The sequence below is a fragment of the Mus caroli genome, unplaced genomic scaffold, assembly GCF_978045245.1.
Source record: "Mus caroli unplaced genomic scaffold, Mus_caroli_1 scaffold_8, whole genome shotgun sequence".
NCBI lineage: Eukaryota > Metazoa > Chordata > Mammalia > Rodentia > Muridae > Mus > Mus caroli.
The window spans coordinates 138,166,950-138,180,086 of record NW_028227263.1 but is presented as its reverse complement, the minus strand read 5'-3'; the positions used below and the strand labels follow the sequence as shown (position 1 = coordinate 138,180,086).

Here is a 13,137-nt window from a genome sequence, read left to right as displayed (position 1 = left end):
GCCATATCCAGGGATTCATCCCATAATCGGCCTCTAAACATTGACACCATTGCATATACTATGTGCATGCTCAATTTTCAATTCAAGAATGATATATTTGAGCAAACACATAAGTGGATGCTCACAGTCAGCTATTGGATGCATCACAGGGCTCCCAATGGAGGAGCTAGAGAAAGTACCCAAGGAGCTAGAGGGGTCTGCAACCCTATAGGTGGAACTACATTATGAACTAACCAGTACCCCAGAGCTCTTGACTCTAGCTGCATATGTATCAAAAGATGGCCTAGTCGGCCATCACTGGAAAGAGAGGCCCATTGGACTTGCAAACTTTATATGCCCCAATACAGGGGAATGCCCAGGCCGAAAATGGGGAGTGGGTGGTTAGGGGAGTGGGGGGAGGGTATGGGAGACATTTGGGATAGCATTGGAAATGTAAATGAGGAAAATACCTTAAAAAAAAGAGCAATCAGAACCTGAAAAATATAAATTAAATAAATAGATCTAAAATTAGAAAAAAAAAAAAAAAACAAAGAAAGTAGGAGAAAATTATTTGACTAAAAAAGCATAAATGAATTGAGAAGGCATAATGCAAATGTGAAGCTTGTATTAAGGAAATATAAACAAATATATCATTATTGAGTTGCAAATTGAGCATGCACACAGAAATCCTGAAGGGAGAAGTTGGATTGAATTGAGGAATGAGTCAGTGGCAAGATGGGCAACAGATATGGATCATGGAAGTGCAATTTCCATCAAAGTACATTGTATATTTGTGTCAATGTGCCATAATGAAAATCACAATAATGTATTGAAATTTACAGGAAATAATAATTATTAAACAAAAAAACATTATCAAATCTGAACTGCTAGAAATTTCATTTGCATACTTGAAAAACAATTTCCTCTGTATTCTTATGAAAGAATGCTCCATTATCATTCCTCTAGATACAATTCTCTGCACTCTGAATTTATCACAGATTCAGCAGTTATACACAGGAAAAACAGTGACTTTTACGTAATGCAGAAATATACAATGCAAAACACTAAACTTGTTTGTGTCATTCAAACATAAAATGGGGCAGATCATTGCCCAAACTTATGAACTGCTTATATAAACTCTGCTTGTTTCCAGTCCAAATACAATGTAACAGGTTCATGAGTGTACAATATTTAGTAAATGCTCAGATTGTCACTGTTGACTCTAGACTGCAACCAAATATACATGGGTACAAACTATGCATAGGAAAAGTTTACACATTGAAACATAGTGCTCCTTCACAATCACAATTTGTTTCTAAGATATTTAAAAGCTATTTTTAAATAAGATTCCTTAACAGCCACTACCTCAATGTAAAATGAAAAAAAACAATGTTGGAAAAAAATATATTTTGAGAAAGAGAGAGAGAGAGAGAGAGAGAGAGAGAGAGAGAGAGAGAGAGAGAGAGAGAGAGAGAGAGAGAGAGAATAGATGGGTCAGGCTAAGCTATTAAGTCGGAAAAAATTGAGCACATGGGAGGGAGTTAATGGTTTGGAATTCAAATATTAACATGATTTTTTCATTACTAATTAATTTTTGGAAGGTAGGGTGACTTTTTGTTTTATTGGAAATATAGAACAAAGCATGGCATATTTTCTGGCTTGAAAACTCAATCATTACCATGTAAATTAACTGTGGATATGTGAAGAAATGTATGATTTCAGATAGAGCTGGATTACCTATACTTGGGATTTGATCTGTTTATAGATTCTCAAGATAATGGAAGCACAGGACTTGTTTAGATATTTCTGTCACTTAGTGACATAGTCCACACTCTACATGGTCTGTGGATTGCAGTGAAAGTAAACATGATTCTGCCTCTGCATGACTTGGACTGTGTAATAAAGTGTCCTGTGTGTTCTCAGTAGCTCCAGTTTTAATATTAATGGATGTCTCACTGTGAATAATGTGATACAGTCTACTGACATCATTTCTGACTGTGGTCACATAATCAGATTGTTGAAACTTTCCAAGGACCAAATTTGAACGCAGGGGCTTCCTTCCACAGATTCACAAACATGAATGATATCATGGACACTGAGAATGAATTATCCTCCTAAGTATTTACCTACACGTGTTCATTCCACGGGCTGTGGACACCAGTTGCAGTGCCCCAGGGAAGAAAGTATTTAAGTTTCTTCCAGGGCTCAGGAGAAACCTGAAAATAAAATGAATCATGCATATGAAATAAACATCTCCTTTGCCCAAAGAAATAAAAGCAGGCAGAAATCTGATGTGCTTATATGCATGGCACTTCACAATCCACACTGGCCAGGTTTAAGGCAGGAAAAATATGTTCATTTTCATGGGAGTCTTCTTCCTCCTTAATATTACACTTCTCATGGCCAATTTCATTGATCCCAGGTGCTTTTGGAGAATAAATTTGGATGAAATAAAGGATGAATATTTGGGATTAACTTGTACTTTCATCCTGGCAGCAGTTCAGAAACCCATTGAAAAAGATTATTTCAACAAGACTCTTAATGTTCTGTAAGTAAATTTGTATTTTAAATTGAAATGAGAACATAAATATTTCTTGAGTGCTCTGAGGATGAAGATTAGGCAAATTCTTAAACCTTCTCTCCTAGTGCTAAGTCTGAATTCTGAGAAACAACCTTTATTCCTTTACAGATTTAATCCTATTTTCTCCATTTAATTAATCCAGTGGAGGTTTTGGTTTTCCTCCAGGTGACTTCTATTTTAAAGGTTGGAACCTTTGGAATAAAGGACTATCTACATTGATCTTTAACATAAAGCCTGCCTTTTGACAATTTATATTGCACTCTATACAGAGATGACTTATTGAAATTGATCCTGTAATATTTCATTATGTTTTATCATGTAAATAAATCGTCATAAATTCTGCTGACAGTCCTTCCATAAGTGTGTTGCTCCTAGAGCATATTCTGGTTCCAGTAATATTCATAGCACATATAGTTGTTAAAAACTTTACATACATACAAACTTACTGTCTCAAATTCATTGCATGTGGTCACTTATTGACTTCTAAAACTTCATCAGGTTTGGAAAGAGAAGATAATTACACTCAGATTCCTACTTCATATGAATGCCTGGATGGATATCTTTGTATGTATATGAGCAAGGAATATTTAGCTCATTAGGGGTCAAGACATCCAAGTGTTTTTAAAGATAAAATCCAAAAGCACTGTGTTTTTAAAGATAAAATCCAAAAGAATTGTGGCTTCGTACTTCACCCTATTAATGTACAATCACTGGCTTTTATGTTTTGCAAAGTTCAATTGGGCACTCTCTCTTTAGAGTAAACCATATTTGGAACATATGGAATCCAATGATATGATTACATTCTTTGAATAGGCAGGCTATCAATAACAGTGGTGTGAGGTTATGTCCCTTATCTCTGGCATGGTTAACAATTGTATTATGTATCAATTCCCATGGTCTAGTGGTCCACTTTTTTTTTTTTACAAAAACAATGAATATATCATACAAATTTACACAAAAAATCTCTTCAATATTATAAGCATATAATACTGGCATATACAAATATCATAGATATTTCCTTATTTTCCTAGTTCTCAGTAGGATACTAGTACTGTTTTAGTGTAATGATAAATGTTGTCAAAGATGTTTCCTAGAAATTAATTTATAATGAATAAAAGACTCAGAGTGAATATATATCACATTCCTTTTTAAATAGGAAGTAGGAGAATGATACATCAGTGGTGGGACAAGTCCTTAATCTCTGCACTAAACACCTGCCACTGCTGCATACCTGTGCATTTGAATTGAGGAGAGTCTACAGGAAAGTATCTTATAAAACATTTGGTTGTATTGCAATCTTATAACCAAAATAGTCCTTGCTCAAATACATACAAACTTAAATATTGTCATGTATCAATTACCAAATTCGTGTTTGATATTTGAATTTAATTAAAAATAAATCTTTAGAAAATATTTTATTTCAATAAAACATTGAAAAATAACAGCATGAGGATAGATATGAAGGAATGTGTCAAGAATTTTGGCCACTAATTGTAAGTGATTATAAGTACAGGAATCAAATGTTGCTAGAGAGAGAGAAAATTATGCATTGATAAATCATGGTTTCATTTCTTTCTTTCTTTTTTTTTTTTTTTTTTTTTTTGAGACAGGGTTTCTCTGTATAGCTCTGGCTGTCCGAGAACTTACTTTGTAGACCAGGCTGGCCTCAAACTCAGAAATCGACCTGCATCTGCATCCCAAGTGCTGGGATTAAAGGCGTGTGACACCACTCCTGGATATGGTTTCATTTCCTTAAAAAATTCACTTAATTAAACAAGAAAATATCAAGGACTCAGTGGCTCTAATAACAAATTTATTTATGGCTCAATAATTTCAAAATGAAGACATGATCAGAATTACTGTTTTGTCAATATCTGTGGTTTTCTCTGTACCTTCTGATCAAGCACTCAAATAATAAAAATGTAAATTATCTCTCTGTATGAGGTCAATACCATCTCTTATTTATGGGACCAACACCATCATGAACTTTTAAAGTGCTTTCTATTTTCCAGGTTGATCTGTCAATCCAATCTTATAACAAAAGGCATTTGTTACTGTCTTTAGATGTCAGATGCAGAAACTTCAATATATGGTAGTGCTACTATTGAGTACAAATGTGCATGTATAATCATCTGTCCATAATAAACACTGTACTCTTTTACAGAAAAACAACTAAAAACCACAAATATGCTTTGGCATTGGTATTTGCAATGGATGAAATCAACAGAAATCCTGATCTTTTACCAAATATGTCTTTGATTATAAGATACACTTTGGGCCATTGTGATGGAAAAACTGTAATACCTACACCATATTTATTTCATAAAAAAAAAGAAAGCCCTATCCCTAATTATTTCTGTAATGAAGAGAGTATGTGTTCATTTCTACTTTCAGGACCCAATTGGGAGGTATCTTCAAGTTTCTGGAAGTACCTGGACAGCTTCTTATCCCCACGTGTGAGTTATCATAGGCCAGGAATTCTTAACACCATGTCTCTTTGGGGGACTTTGATAGCTATTAAGAAAGTTAATGGATATGGCTGGACTTATGCTTATGTCAATCTAGGTAGTTCCAGGATACTTACTATTCAGAAATATGATATGCTTTCAACTAGGGGCTACCACCAGAAGTTGACAGATACCTTCAAGGAGGAATAGAGAAGGCTATGTAGAATTAAGTTGTCATGATGGAAGAGAGAATCTTACAGCCTTGACTGACTGTCAGTCAGAGTGTTTCATTATTTATACCAATCTCAGCAAACAGAGATTTGTTCATGCTGTTTCAAAATATAGAGAATGTTATTTCTGTAACCAGATAGGTGTTATCTTTATCTTGGTTATAAGATTAAATTATCATTGGTAAACTGTGAAATAATAGAATTATGGTGGTGTTATAAGTTTAGTCATCAGAAAAAAACTGTGATGGAACAGAAATAAATTTTACCAACATTTTCTCTATAACCTAACTTTTAATATCTGGAGTATTTTTTTTTCGTAAAGGCATAAAATACCATTCTTAATCTGGCAACTCATGACATTTCAGTGGTATTAGAAAGGATGAAAAGCTCCAATCCAGTCTGTGGAGTTAGTCATTTGACTTCTTGTGAGTGTATGACCAACTATTAAAAGTCAGAATTTAAAATGACATTAGATCCCAGGCAAAACTTTCACACCCAAAGTGCAATACCTTTAATAAGTCATTCTCTTTAATAATATGATGATATTATTAAAGAAATTAATTTAAATTATTATATTATTATCATTATATAATATTATTATATAATCTGTAGAATTTATTGCTATGTTTTATCTTTTTTTTTCTTTTGCTTGCACATTGTAAGATAAATGATTAGAACTTCACAAGTGAACTTTTCTAAGAAAGAGGAGTTATAGGGTTCCAATACCTTGTTCTTCCACAATTTTCCACATGAAGAATTTTGCATCATTTTAAGACACTTTTTTTGGTATGGTCATTAATTTTTTCTTTCTTTTTTGTTATTAGGTATTTTCCTCATTTAAATTTCCATTGCTATCCCAAAAGTTCCATTTACCCTCCCCCCCATTCCCCTATGTACCCACTCCCACTTTTGGACCTGGTGTTCCCTTGTTCCTTAGCATATAAAGTTTGCAAGTCAAATTGGCCCCTCTTTCCAGTGATGGCTGACTAAGCCATCTTTTGATACATATGCAGCTAGAGTCAAGAGCGCCAGGGTACTGGTTAGTTCATAATTTTGCTCCACCTATAGGGTTGCAGATCCCTTTAGCTCTTTCGGTACTTTCTCTAGCTCCTCCATTGGGGATCCTGTGATCCATCCAATAGCTGACTGTGAGCATCCATTTACATGTTTGCTAGGCCCCAGCATAGCCTCACAAGAGACAGCTATATCAGGGTCCTTTCAGCAAAATCTTGCTAGTGTATGCAATGGTGTCAGCGTTTGGAGGCTGATTATGGGATGGATCCTTATATATGGCAGTTTCCAGATGGTCCATCCCTTTGTCTCAGCTCCAAACTTTGTCTCTGTAACTCATTCCATGGGTGTTTTGTTCCCATTTCTAAGAAGGGGAAAATTGTCCACACTTTGGTCTTCGTACTTCTTCAGTTTCATGTGTTTTGCAAATTGTAACTTATATATTGGATATTCTAAATATCTGGGCTAATATCCACATATCAGTGAGTACATATCATTTGAGTTCTGTTGTGATTGGGATACCTTACTCAGGATAATGCCCTACCGGTCCAAGCATTTGCCTAGGAATTTCATAAGTTCATTCTTTTTAATAGCTGAATAATTCTCTATTGCATAACTGTACCACATTTTTTGTATCCATTCCTCTGTTGAGGGGCATCTGGGTTCTTTCCAGTTTCTGGCTATTATAAATAAGGCTTCTATGAACATAGTGGAGCATGTGTCTTTCTTACTAGTTGGAACATCTTCTGGATATATGCCCAGGAGAAGTTTTGTAGGATCCTCTTGTAGTACCATGTCCAATTTTTTGAGGAACTGCCAGACTGATTTCCAGAGTGGTTTTACAAGCTTGCAATCCCCCCAACAATGGAGGAGTCTTCCTCTTTCTCGACATCCTCGCCAGCATCTGCTGTCACCTGAAGTTTTGATCTTTGCCATTCTGACTGGTGTGAGATGGAATCTAAGGGTTGTTTTGCTTTGCATTTCCCTGATGATTAAGGATGCTGAACATTTTTAAGGTGTTTATCAGGCATTCAGTATTCCTCAGGTGAAATTTCTTTTTTTAGCTCTGAGCCCCATTTTTAATGGGTTTATATGATTTTCTGGAGTCCACCTTCTTGAGTTCTTTATATATATTGAATATTAGTCCCCTATCCTGTTTAGGATAGGAAAATATCATTTCCCAATCTGTTGGTGGCCTTTTTGTCTTATTGACAGTGTCTTTTTCCTTACAGAAGCTTTTCAGTTTCCTGAGGTCCCATTTGTCAATTCTCGATCTTACAGAACAAGCCATTGCTTTTCTATTCAGGAATTTTTCCCCTGTGCCCATATCTTCGAGGCTTTCCCCCAATTTCTCCTCTATAAGTTTCAGTTTCTCTGGTTTTATGTTGAGCTCCTTGATCCACTTAGATATGATCTTAGTACAGGGACATAGGAATGGATCAATTCACATTCTTCTACATGATAACCACCAGTTGTGCCAGCACCATTTGTTGAAAATGCTGTCTTTTTTTCACTGGATGGTTTTTGCTCCCTTGTCGATGATCTAGTGACCATAGGTGTGTGGGTTCATTTCTGGGTCTTCAATTCTGTTCCATTGGTCTACTTGTCTGTCAATATGTCAGTACCATGCAGTTTTTATCACAATTGCTCTGTAGTACAGCTTTAGGTCAGGAAAGGTGATTCAACCAGAGGTTCTTTTATCCTTGAGAAGAGTTTTTGCTATCCTAGGTTTTTTGTTATTCCAGATGAATTTGTAGATTGGTCTTTCTAATTCATTGAAGAAGTGAGTTGGAATTTTGATGGGGATTTCATTGAATCTGTAGATTGCTTTTGGCAAGATCCTGGCAATCCATGAGCATGGGAGATATTTCCTTCTTCTGAGATCTTCTTTAATTCCATTCATCAGAGACTTACAGTTCTTATCATATAGATCTTTCACTTCCTTAGTTAGAGTCACACCAAGGTATTTTATATTATTTGTAACTATTGAGAAGGGTGTGGTTTCCCTAATTCAGAACAAATCCTAAAAAGGGAGATCTCTGGCAGGTTTATGTAAGTCACAACCTTTAGTGTTCAATATTACTGTCAAGTAGGGCAATGTAAGAATATCTCTTCCAAATGCTATATCAGTATTATGTACAGGACTGTCCTCTTCAATCTTAGCAGTATTTATGGATTATGGCATAAAAGCCTTTTTAAAAAATATTCATCAAATATCCCCAAATTGTAAAAGTATAAAAATCCCTTCAAACATTTGAAACAGAGATATCAAGACTAAAACTGAAAGACAGAAAGGCAGCCGTTATAACATCTGAATACATTTGTTACATCTTTGTCAAACAGCTATGCTTACTGTTCCCATTAGAAGTGGATGTAAGTGGATGTGCCAGACTTCCACGTTTACTAATTTTAATCAGAGAGAAAAAGTCACAGGTAATCAACTGTTTGCAGGTAAATATAATTACAAGTGTTTTCACATGCACAACACCTCATGCTGCTCTCTGTGTTGTAGATCCTTCAGCTTACCTATGGACCTTTCCATGCTATCTTCAGTGATGATGAACAATATCCCTATCTCTATCAGATGGCCCCAAAGGACACATATCTAGCCTTGGCAATGGTATCCTTCATACTTTACTTCAAATGGAACTGGATTGGCCTTGTCATCCCAGATGACGATCAAGGAAACCAATTTCTTTTAGAGTTGAAGAAACAGAGTAAAAACAATGAAATTTGCTTTGCTTTTGTGAAAATGATCTCTGTTGATGAAGCTTCATTTCCACAAAAAACTGAAATGTACTACAACCAAATTGTGATGTCATCCACAAATATTATTATCATTTATGGAGAAACATACAATTTCATTGATTTGATCTTCAGAATGTGGGAACCTCCCATTTTACAAAAAATATGGATTACCACAAAACAATTGAATTTCCGTACCAGTAAGACAGACATAAATCATGGCACATTCTATGGATCACTTACTTTTCTACCCCACCATGGTGAGATTTTTGGCTTTAAAAATTTTGTACAGACATGGTTCCATCTCAGAAACACAGATTTATATCTAGTAATGCCAGAGTGGAAATATTTTAACTATGAAGACTCAGCATCTAACTGTAAATTACTGAAGAACAATTCATCTGATGCCTCATTTGATTGGCTAATGGAACAGAAGTTTGACATGACCTTTAGTGAGTGTAGTCATAACATATACAATGCTGTGCATGCCATAGCTCATGCCCTCCATGAGATGAATCTGCAACAGACTGATAATCAGGCAATAGACAATGGAAAAAGAGCCAGTTCTCACTGCTTGAAGGTAAACGTTTCTTCTATTGGCCGAGGTTTGGTGGCTTCAATTGCATAGTTGTTTAGAGTCTTTCAGATGCCCAGATTTAAAGAAATAAGAAATATCTTTTTCCAAAATAGATAGGTTTCCAAATATCTTACCTTAACAAAAGCAAATCTATAGATTGTTATGAATGTGATTGGAAAAAGAATTCACAAATTAGCAATGAAAATGGTGGTTTTATACAGAGCACCCAAATATCTATTAGCATGCCCCTTCCAATATTGGATATAAACAGTCTTTCCTCATTAATTTTCTCCATAATTAGAAGATGAGTTTTATTCATATTTGTCAATTATATGGAAATTATTTGGAGGAATTATTTTCATTAGTGTAATCCAGTGATTCTGCCAAGAGTGTAGGCTCTGGAGAACATTCCTGGTTTTCTGAGAGTAACTAAACAAGAAATAGTGTTGGTATTCATTTATGTCTGTAGAAATGTGTTTATATGTGTGAATGTATGCTTCTCACTGAGTATATGTATATTTTCTACTCTTCCTGTGTATCTGTGTTTATATTTGTGTTACTTTCAACATATATGTTTATCTTTCTGTATGGAAGTGGAAGTGAGCAACAATTTTTTTTCTATGTAGGAATTTATTTTTATAAGTGTTTGTTTATATATGTGTGTATGTTTCTTTGGGGTTTTGTCAGAGTAGGTTTCATTGTGTACAATGTATGTATTTTGTGTTTATAAGTACTTATACGGATTTGTACGTGCTTTAGTAAGTATGTGTCTGCCTATTTCTTTGTACGTGGCAAAGCCTTTCCCTTCCTTTTTGTCTTTATGTGTGAGTATAAAAATCTCTGTGTGTCAATGTTGTTCATGGCTGGTCCTTAAATATTTATACCTCTCCCCGTGTTTTGTGCTCTCTCTCTCTCTCTGTGTGTGTGTGTGTGTGTGTCTGTCTGTCTGTCTGTCTGTCTCTATGTCGTTGTGTGTGGTTTTATGTGTGCCAGTGTATTATTTTGTGTGATTTCATATCTGTGTTTTTATTTGAATGGATATGATTGTCATTTATGTGCCTGAATATTTACATATGTATGTCAACATGTACATATATTTGTTTGTAAATAAATGTATAGCTGTAATATATGTGTGACTTAGAAAAGATGTGAGCCTCTTTCAGTGTTTGTGTGTATATGTATGTGTTTGTGTGTGTGGGTTTGGTGTGTGTGTGTGTGTGTGTATGTGTGTGTGTGTGTGTGTTGCATACCTGTGTTTGGAACTGCATTCCAACTGCATTTTCTCTGTTTGTGTTTGGTATTCTTTGCTGAGAAAACTGAAATTCTTGTAATATTGTGATAATTTCATTTATGCAATTGCATTTGTTGTGATTCCTCTCTTTCTTTCTTTCTCTCTTTAAATATGTGTGCCTTTGCTATGAAATCAGAATGAATTTTATGCTTTGAAGGAATGATATATACATTATAGTGCAATTCTTGTATTTTAGGTAAACTCCTTTCTAAGAAGGACCTACTTCACTAATCCTCTTGGGGACAAAGTGTTTATGAAGCAAAGAGTAATAATGCAGGATGAATATGACATTATTCACTTTGGGACTCTCTCACAACATCTTGAGACTAAGATGAAGTTAGGAAAGTTCAGCCCATATTTACCACATGTTCAACACTTTCACTTGTACATAGACATGATTGAGTTGGCCATAGGAAGAAGAAAGGTAAGTGTGTGCTAGCTTACTGGTTTATAATACATAGCAGTAAACAGTGTCAAATGAATACATGGCAACATGTTAAAATGAACAATTTAGTCACATAAGGAACCAATTTCTAGTCTCCAGTATGATATTTCTTTTTTTTATTTTTCACATTTTTACAAATTATTTGAAGATTTCAACCATGCATAAAATATAGCTTTGTAATATCAGAACCATTTTTTGAAATTTAATAAATAAAAAAAAACCCTGTTCTTCACCACTGTTTGATATTCTTTCCTTTAAATTAAAAAAATTTTCTTCACATAATTGCTCTAATGAAACAGTAATCTCCCTTACCTTAAACTTCTGGAAAAGGTATTGATATGAAAAAGGCTAATGTTACAGTTACGAAATACCAATAGTCATAATTGCTAACCCTTGTCATTATATCCAAAAATGTTTACCATATAATAAAAGGACATTCACCACATTTACTAATGAACACAATTACAGAAAATCATATTCATAGAAACATCACTTTTTAGTAAATTTGAAGAACCCATTCACTCTTTTACATAAGATGACCAGAAGGTCAAAGGAACCTATAGACAGCAATAAAAAACAGAAAAAAAAATAAAGGTTATTAACACACCACATGTACAGCAATAAGAGCAACAGACAAAAGCAACAAATAATTTTCAGTTATAACTGAACTTTTGTTAACATTCTCTAAATGAAATCAAAGACAACAAAACTGGTTTATTTTTTAAGACATTTCTAAGTTGCCTGCAGAGGGTAGGAAGACACATTCATATACAAGAAGAGAACTTTTCTTTATTAAAAAATGGAGGAAAACAGTATAATGTTTAATAAGAGGGAAAAAGGTCATTCAAGAACAATACATTTGATGGATATGTGTGGAATAATTCTTGACAAAAACACCTACCAAAGAACACGACACACAACAGAAAGATCATTCTCTGAGAACAGGGAGATTTCTTTTTTTAATTTTGATTGTTTTATTTATTGACAATAACTTGTTATTCTCACATAATACATCCTAATTACAGTTTCCATTCCTTCTATTGTGATGTGAACAATTGTCAGTTCTACTGGCAAATATATCATAGTTAATATTCCTATTTCCTTCCTTTTTCATCAGATCCACTTTATGTTACTCATTAGAAACTGACAGGATTCTATGGGAGAATAATAAAATAAAACAAGATTAAACAAACCTAAGCCATCATAATAGAACAAAATTTTCATAACGTATTATGGTAACTATACATATGAAATTGAGCTAGGTGAAAAGACCACGAAATCCTACTTCATAGCTCACATGAATAGTAGTGAATGAAGCGTGAGTTAGTGATAGAGAATTGAGTGACAGTTATTCCCAGTTTAGTACTAAAAATATTTTATTTTTGAAAATATAATTCAAACTGTCAATTCGACAATCAGAACATCTGGAACTACTGATACAAATTATTTATTCCACATTTGCATGTGAATAAACATAAGAAGAAGCGCCTATAAACTATTAATGTCAAACTGCAAAAGGAATTCCTTGGACAATGTGATGTTATATCTCAGTGGGAATTCTACACAAAAACCCTGAAATAGACTTTCCTTTTCAAAGTCAGCCAAAACACAAGAATCTGGTAGTCAAACACTGTTGGTATCTTCTTTTATCACTGATTAACCATAACATAATTGCCAAATACAAGGGACAGTAGGAAAATTTTTGTGATTCACAAATGACCTGTTCTCCTACCTGGAAATTAATCTTACTTAAACTGAATGTACTCAGGACTTGGGAGCAAAAGTGTGAAAATACAATCACGTTGATATTTGAGCAGAAATGAGACCAACT

General features: G+C 34.4%; 1 protein-coding gene across 2 annotated transcripts in view; it reads left to right on the top strand.

Moving 5' to 3' along the window:
• Nucleotides 1–2,247: 2,247 nt before the first annotated feature.
• LOC110288775 (vomeronasal type-2 receptor 116-like) overlaps nucleotides 2,248–13,137 on the top strand; it is a 31,500-nt gene continuing 20,610 nt past the window's right edge. For both annotated transcript variants that reach the window (XM_085842317.1, XM_085842316.1), the window contains exons 1-4: nucleotides 2,248–2,527; nucleotides 4,725–5,016; nucleotides 8,761–9,573; nucleotides 11,058–11,285. In XM_085842317.1, the coding sequence (XP_085698443.1) occupies nucleotides 2,331–2,527; nucleotides 4,725–5,016; nucleotides 8,761–9,573; nucleotides 11,058–11,285 (1,530 nt within the window). In that variant the 5' untranslated portion in view covers nucleotides 2,248–2,330. The remainder of the gene's footprint in view (nucleotides 2,528–4,724; nucleotides 5,017–8,760; nucleotides 9,574–11,057; nucleotides 11,286–13,137) is intronic.